General features: G+C 56.6%; 1 protein-coding gene across 6 annotated transcripts in view; it reads left to right on the forward strand.

Moving 5' to 3' along the window:
• The window catches only part of Arhgap23 (Rho GTPase activating protein 23), a 72175-nt gene extending 65452 nt beyond the window's left edge, over positions 1-6723 (forward strand). For all 6 annotated transcript variants that reach the window (XM_048365637.1, XM_048365633.1, XM_048365635.1 and 3 more), the window contains 2 exons: positions 1036-1067; positions 5667-6723. In XM_048365637.1, coding sequence (XP_048221594.1) covers positions 1036-1067; positions 5667-6680 — 1046 coding nt within the window. In that variant the 3' untranslated portion in view covers positions 6681-6723. The remainder of the gene's footprint in view (positions 1-1035; positions 1068-5666) is intronic.
• The last annotated feature ends 1530 nt before the right edge of the window (positions 6724-8253 follow it).

Genomic DNA, 8253 nt, shown 5'->3' on the forward strand with positions numbered 1-8253 from the left:
CTGTCAGCCCTTAAGCTCCCATTTCAGAGGCCCCTGGCCCTCCGCCCCCAGAGGCACAAGCATGGCCTCTTCCTTCTTGGCTCCCCTCACCTTTGGAATGCCCAGTTCTGCCTCAGGCAGAGCTCCCCACAGCAGCCCTACTTGTAAGCTACAGTCTGGGAGTGGGGTAGCGGGGATTAGCCCCCCCCCCCCCCCGTCTCTTCTAATCACCTGCTGCCGCTGTCCAGTGTGTGTGGTTCAGCCCATCTCACTGTTCTCACCGTGTGCTGGGGGTGGGGCTGGGGGGACCTCTAACCTGCCTGGCGGAGAGAGAGTGTGGATTAACCCCACCTGCCCGCGACCCTGGGGGGGGGGGCTCTGAATCAGTCTGCCCCCTCTCCAGCCTTGGAGGGGACATGGCCGGAACTTGTTTCTGGGTCCTTCTCCACTTAATGAATGCTATCATGGACATGGGACCCCAGTCCCACAGATAGGAGGCTTTGTCCTCTTTTGTGGCTCACTGTAATGGGGCTAACCTCCCTCCAGTCAGCAGCCCACTGTTACCCCTAGGTCCCACCCACCCACTTCATTTCCGCTCTGTCTGGACCATTCATGTGGACTCGTGGTGGGGTTGGGGAGGGTATAAAGGTGGGTACAGACCCCACCTCTCCATGCACTGTGTGGTCTCCATTTCTCCAGAGCATCTGTGATTTGCTGTGTTGCACTGCTGTGGTTTTTGTGGACTGCATCTGATATTTGGCATCTTCTCTCCAGTGCTTTAGAGTCACTGGGTCAGAAGGGGCAGGAGAAGGAACCAGGCCCAAAGAAAAGCACTCCTTCTCCTTATCCCTGGACAGATGATGGCCCAGTGGCCCCCAGCATGATGTCACTTCCTGCTGAAAAGGAAGTAGTCACTGACATCATTTTCAGCTTGTAGGGCCTGGGGAGAATGCCCTGGTTTCTGAAGGCTTTGAGGCAAGAGAATTGTGTTCCTAAGACACCCAGTCTTCTCTTACCCTGTTTCAACTTTGTTTTCTTTCTGTCTCTTACCAACAGATTCCACCACCTGTAGTTCAGCCAAGTCCAAGGTAAGCGGCTAGACAGTCCTAAAGGTTTTCTCCCTGTTCATACCAGCCCACCTTGGTTTTCCACCAGGAGAATTGGGAGGATGATTGTTGGACCATGAGGAAAAGTTAGGGTCCCTAGGAAGGAAGGTGGGAAATCTCAGTATCCAAAGTAAGCTGAGAAATCACTCACCTAGGCAGTACTTGGTGACACATCTGGTGTAGTAGAAGGGCCCAGCTTGGGAGTTCAGTGGCCAAGAAGCAGCGTAGCTAAGGGGTTAGAAGCACAGGCTCAGGGGTCAGTCTTTTTTATTTTTCTTTTGCCAGTCCTGGGGTTTGGACTCAGGGCCTGAGCACTGTCCCTGGCTTCTTTTTGCTCAAGGCTAGCACTCTGCCACTTGAGCCACAGCGCCACTTCTGGCTGTTTTCTATATATGTGGTGCTGGGGAATCGAACCCAGGGCTTCATGTATACGAGGCAAGCACTCTTGCCACTAGGCCAGGGATCAGTCTTGAGTTTGAGTCCTAGCTCTGCCACTCAGTAGTTTGGGGACAGTGGACATGTTATTTAACTTCTTTCTGATACTCAGCTTCTTCATCTGTAAAATGGGGATAGACCAGAATGTCTGCTATAAGTAAATATTCTTTGAAGTCTTTGGGAAGCCTAAAGCAAGCAAAAGGAAGGGCCAGTAAAGGTGAGATCAGAAATCAATGAAGTTAGAAGCAGTTAAAAAGTCAATTGAACAAAAAGCTAGTTCCTTTCTTTACAAAATCAATAAAATTAATAGGCCTCTAGCCAGACTGATTGTAAAAAGAGATGGCACCAATTGCCAATGGCAGGGAGGTGACACGGGACATCACAACAGACCACACAGACACTGAAAGTATAATCAGAGGATACTCTAAGCAACTTTATGCCTATAAACTCAGTAATTTAGAAGAAATGGATCAATTCTTTGAAAGACTCAAATCATCAACACTCACTTGAAGGGATAACCTGAATCATTCTATATAAAGAAATTGAATTTGTAATTAAAAACCTTGTAACAAAGAAAAATCAAGGCCTAGATGGTTTCACTGAATTCTAAAAAGCCTTTTAGGAATACACACACACACACACACACACACACACACACACACACACACTTTTTTTTTTTTTCTGGTCCTGGGGCTTGGACTCAGGGCCTGAGCACTGTCCCTGAGCTTTTTTGCTCAAGGCTAGCACTCTTCCACTTGAGCCACAGCGCCACTTCTGGCTCTTTTTGGTAATTTATTGGAGATGAGTCTCACTGGCTTTCCTGCCCAAACTGGCTTCAAACCATGATCCTCAGATCTCATCCTCCTGGGATTGAGCTCGGATTATAGGCGTGGGCCACACACACATTTTTGTGATATGGTTTCAGGGTTGCCAGAACTTTCTATGTAACACTATGTTTGAGGCCGGCCTCAAACTTATATTCCTTGGGCTGGGGACATGGCCTAGTGGCAAGAGTGCTTGCCTCATATACGTGAGGCCCTGGGTTCAATTCCCCAGCACCACATATACAGAAAATGGCCAGAAGTGGTGCTGTGGCTCAAGTGGCAGAGTGCTAACCTTGAGCAAAAAGAAGCCAGGGACAGTGCTCAGGCCCTGAGTCCAAGCCCCAGGACTGGCCAAAAAAATAAAGCAAACAAACTTATATTCCTTGTCCTCAGCCTCCTCAGTGCTGAGATTATACATTACCGTATCCAGATTAATTTTATTTTAGATAATTGATTTATTTAAACAATCTTAAAATATTTTAATTACGGGGGCTGGGGATATAGCCTAGTGGCAAGAGTGCCTGCCTCGGATACACGAGGCCCTAGGTTCGATTCCCCAGCACCACATATACAGAAAACGGCCAGAAGCGGCGCTGTGGCTCAAGTGGCAGAGTGCTAGCCTTGAGCGGGAAGAAGCCAGGGACAGTGCTCAGGCCCTGAGTCCAAGGCCCAGGACTGGCAAAAAAAAAAAAAAAAAAAAATTTTAATTACGGAATAGCATTATTTTAATATAGTTGTACCTAACCTAATAACATTTTGGTCTGTATGGAGCACATACATCGGAAAACCCGTAGAGCCTGGGTGTGTACTAAGCTGTTCTGTCAGGTTGGTGTGAGTATACACTATGATAGTCACACAACCACAAAGTCACCTGACCACGTACTTCCTGGAATGCATCCACATGGTTAAGTGACATGGATGCATTTAGATAATAGTTCTCTACAGTCTCTTCTAGAAAATAGAAGAACACTTTTCAACTCTTTCAGTAAGGCCAGCACTACCCTGACACCCTACACTGACGGTGTCTCTGTAGGGTAGGTTTATTTACTTAGTCAGACCATGGATCCTTCCTGAACATCTGCTACATGTCAGCTGGGTTCTGAAAGCATAACAAGCAAAGCAGAGAGCTTCCTGGCCTCCCAAGGCTGGTCTTCCCAAGTGGAAGACAGACGTTAAACTAATGAGCAGATAAGGACCATGTTGGGGGGGAGGGAGATAGAAGCTAAGATACTCAGCCTGCCCCCCAGGGAGGGAGGTGGATGAAGAAGCCCTGGGACCCAAGCGCCGCAGGCATTAGACACTTCCCCAAGCAATAGCCAGAGAGCGAGGAGGCACTGTGGGTGGGGTGGGCGGTGGGAGCGCTCCCAGCTGATTGGCACTTTCCCCTGTGAAGGAAGCGAGGACCTCAGCTCAGTGAAGGAGAGCCGGCAGGTTAAGCAGTAAAGGAAGTCTGAAATGGGCCTCAAGAAAGCATATGAATCCCTAAAGGTGCCATGGAGTGTTTAGGATTTGAGGGTGAAGGGAGGCCTCAGAAATGACTGTGGCCATACCTGCAGTGGACACCGCTGACTTCCGCCCAGTTCACAGGCCTCGGTTTCCCCAACCTCCCTTTCTCTGGCCAGCAGATTCTGGGCCTGCCTGATGGCCGCATTAGACTGGAAACTCCTCAGGAGGCCTCTGCTTAGCCGCAGTGCCTTAAACACGCACAGAGCACGTGGCCCAGAAAGTGCAGCTCTGCACTAAGCCCGCTCAGACTTCACTGTGACCCTAGTGAGCCACTTAGAATTACTGGTGTGAAACAGGAAGAGAGACGGACTCAAGCTGGTCAAGTGCCCGCCAGGCGCCAGTGGCTACAGAGAACTTTGCACCAATACCCATTTCATGTCATCCTTACAAAAGATCCTTGAGGGTTTTTTGTTTGTTTGTTTTTATCTTCGTTTTACCATCTCTATTTTGCAAATGGGAAAACCGAGGCTCAGATAGTTCCGGTAATTAGAATTCTGGGCATGGGCAGCGGCTGGTCAGTTGGCTTCTTTCCACAGTGAATGCTCTGTGCTCAGTTCTGACCCTCTGCTTTAGGCTCTGGGTGTTTTTCTTTTTTTTTGCGCCAGTCCTGGGCCTTGGACTCAGGGCCTGAGCACTGTCCCTGGCTTCTTCCCGCTCAAGGCTAGCACTCTGCCACTTGAGCCACAGCGCTGCTTCTGGCTGTTTTCCGTATATGTGGTGCTGGGGAATCGAACCTAGGGCCTCGTGTATCCGAGGCAGGCACTCTTGCCTCTAGGCCATATCCCCAGCCCCGGTGTTTTTCTTTTTGCCAGTCTTGGGGCTGGAACTCAGGGCCTGGGCTCTGTTCCTGAGCTTCTTTTACTCAAGGCTAGCACTCTACCACTTGAGCCACAGCGCCACTTTGGGCTTTTTCTGTTTATGTGGTGCTAAGGAATTGAACCCAAGGCTTCATGCATGCTAAGGCAAGCACTCTACCACTAAGCCACATTTCCAGCCCAGCTCTGGGTATTCCCTGCTTTCCTGATGCTGGGCTTGGATTTGTCCTTAGCATAAGCCTGAACTAGTAGACAAGCCTCAGAGGCAAGGACCAGGCTGCCAGTTTATTAGTAATGAAAAAGAACACCATGACCTGCCATGAGAACGGAGCCTAGACTGGGCCTGTAGCGGGTGGTCAGGGCGGTCTGAGCCACTGGGGATGCTGGGCATCAGAACCTAGGGAGAAGAGCTGGCCACATCCCATCCTGACCATAGAGATAGGGCTGCCTCGGGCCCCAGGGCCTGGCCCTCCTACTTGGCTTCCAAGGGCGAGGACCAGGTGGGGGGGGGAGTGGGGTGGGGTGCTCACACCGCTGCTGGTTGTTAGGGTTTCGCTGAGAGCCAGGACTAGGTGAGGCAGCGAGCACAGCCGCCATCCAAGCCCTCGGAGGGAGCGGACCCTCGGTGCTGGCGGCTGGGGTGATGTGGGGTGGAGGCCTTGTGGGTGAAAAGGCGGCGGTTTCCCGGCCTAGGGAGTGAACAGGGGCCGGGTGGGAGCTTGTGGTCAGGAAAGGGGCCTCGGGCACCGGAGGGACTGGCGTGCGGGGAGCCCTGGTCACGGCGACCTGTGGGGTGTCTGCGGGACGCCAGCCCCCATGGGAGCCGGGTGTGCAGGATCTAGCCAGGGCTGGGTTCGGGGCCGGGAGGGTAGACTTGGGGCCCCAAGGAGGGCCGGGCATCGCCGGGGTTGTGCTCCGGGGTAGGGAAGGACCCGCGGGGGCCCCGGTCGGCCTCGAACCGCTGCCCCTCACCTCCCCACCTCCCCGGTCCTCCCGCGCAGGGCTCGTGGGCCCCCAAGAAGGAGCCGTACACCCGGGAGATGCTGGCGATCTCCTTCATCTCGGCCGTCAACCGCAAGCGGAAGAAGCGGCGGGAGGCGCGGGGCCTGGGCAGCAGCACGGACGACGACTCGGAGCAGGAGGCGCACAAGCTGGAGGCGGCGGCGGGCGCGGCGGCGGCGGCGGGGACGCCGGGAGCCCCCGAGCGGCGGGACGCGCCCCGGCCGGGCGCCGCCGCCCCCGCCGCCCCCGGGCGCCTCAGCCCCCCGGCGGCGCCCGAGGAGCGGCCGGCGGCGGACACGCGCTCCATCGTGTCGGGCTACTCCACGCTGTCCACCATGGACCGCAGCGAGTGCTCGGGCGCCGAGAGCCGGCGCGCGGGCGCGGGGGACGAGGCGGACGACGAGCGCAGCGAGCCGAGCCTGGCGGAGACCGACACGGAGGGCGGCGCGGGCCCGGGCGCGCGGCCGGGGCGCCGGCCGTCCTTCAGCTCGCACCACCTCATGCCGTGCGACACGCTGGCGCGCCGCCGCCTGTCCCGCGGCCGCCCCGACGCCGAGGCCGCCCCGGGCCCGCCGGGCTCCGCCTCGTCCAGCAGCCAGGAGTCGCTGCGGCCGGCGGCGGGCGCGGCGGCGCTGGGCGCGCGGCCCTCGCGCATGGAGGCCCTGCGGCTGCGGCTGCGGGGCACCGCCGACGACATGCTGGCCGTGCGGCTGCGGCGCCCGCTCTCGCCCGAGACCCGGCGCCGCCGGAGCAGCTGGCGCCGCCACACCGTGGTGGTGCAGAGCCCGCTGACCGACCTCAACTTCAACGAGTGGAAGGAGCTGGGCGGGGGCGCCGCCCCGGAGCCGGCGGGCACGCGCGCCCTCAGCGACAACAAGGACTCGGGCCTCAGCAGCCTGGAGTCCACCAAGGCCCGGGCCTCGGCGGCCTCGCTGCCGCCCGGGGACCTGGGCGCCCCGCAGAGCCAGGCCCCGCGCCGCCTGGCCGCCTCCCGCCTCCACCAGTGTCTGTGACGCCCCCCACCCCGGCCTCCACAGGGTCCCTGGGGGAACGAGTCTCCCCCTCCTCCTCCTCCTCCTCCTCCTCCTCCTCCTCCTCCTCCTCCGGCTGGCACCCCCACTTGGGCCACCCCCCCTTCCTGGGCGCAGCGGGGTGCTAGCCAGAGGATCTGTGTGCTGGAACTGGTGGGCCGGGCCGAGGAGAAGCCAGGAGCGGGACAAAGGTGAAGGAAAGTGGGGTGAGGGTGGGGGGTTAGGGACCTTCGTTGGCCATGTAAAGTGAGAGGGAGCCCCGAGAGCCAGGCTCAAAGCAAGGTCCTGGGTGATACTGGCTTTTGGCTTCTTTCCTCTGCCCTCCTCCACCAGCCCCTCGCTGAGGAGGGAGGGGCCTGTGTCTTGGGAGAAGATTTGTACACGTGTGTTTGTGTGTGTGTGTGAAAGAGTGAGTGCATAAGTCACTGTCCCAAGGTGTTTCCAGTAGAAGCTTCTGCCCCCTTCCTCCCCTCACCTGCCCCTCAGGTCCCTGCCTCCCCCCCTGCTTGTTAGAGCCAGGGGGAGAAGCTGGGGCCACTCCACTGAGGCAAGACTGAACCCCTCACCAAGGTCATCCCCACCCCCTCTGCCAATCTCTCAGTCACCCCCTGAAGCTCTTTGACCAAGGGGAGCTTCAGCTCCCCAGTTTTGGGAGAACCCCTTTTAGTTCCTCCAGCTGTGCCTGCTCTGTCCACAGCTCGGCCCAGACATTGCCTCCCCTCCCTTTGCCCCCCCTTCTTCCCCTCGGAGGGGATAGTCAGGATCACCCCTGGTGGCTGTCTTTCACACACTGACTTACGGGGTCTGAGCTGGGCTGTTCCTGCAGGATGGGCAGGGCCCAGCCTCCTCTCCCCACCCCCACCCCCACCCCACACTGTAAATAGACCTCAGAGCACCAGGCCCCTGACCCCCTCACTCATTCCAGGGAAGCCCTGCCAGTCCTCTTGTTTTATGCACAGATTTGCTGTAGATTTCTCTGTCCTCCCTCTCCCATCCTTTTATTGTAAATATTGTCTCTAAATGTGTAACATATTATAAAGAATTTATAAGGATTTTTAAAGATGTTTTGCTCATTTTAAAGTGTTGTAACAGTGTTGGATAAAGCTCCCCCCCCCCCCCATTTCCGCATGGTTCCTGTCACTGTGCCCTTGACACACCTGTCTAGGCAACAACTAAGATTTTCCTGCTTCTGAAAAGCCCTGTCTTCAAAGTACAGTCTATATCTTGGAAATAAACAGCCTTCCTGGAGGCATGAGTCAGCTGTCTCACTTGTTTGGGAAGGAGGAGGGGGACAGAGCAGGGCTGGGATGGGAAACAGGTGAGGTTCCCAGTCCTCAGGAGGGCAGGGCCGGTGGTGCAGGCTTGGGTGTGGGCTGAGCCCGGCCAGGTGGAGGCACCGCCTCCCCTCAGCGGCCTGGAGACTGGTCTTGGCAGCGGCGGTGCAGGCTTGGGTGTGGGCTGAGCGCAGCAGCGGCACAGGGGCCTTCAGGCAACTGCCAGGCTCCTGCTTCTGAAAGTCTGCCAGCCTTCAGTACGGCTTCAGAGGTGCTGCCCA

This window comes from Perognathus longimembris, chromosome 17 (genome assembly GCF_023159225.1).
Source record: "Perognathus longimembris pacificus isolate PPM17 chromosome 17, ASM2315922v1, whole genome shotgun sequence".
NCBI lineage: Eukaryota > Metazoa > Chordata > Mammalia > Rodentia > Heteromyidae > Perognathus > Perognathus longimembris.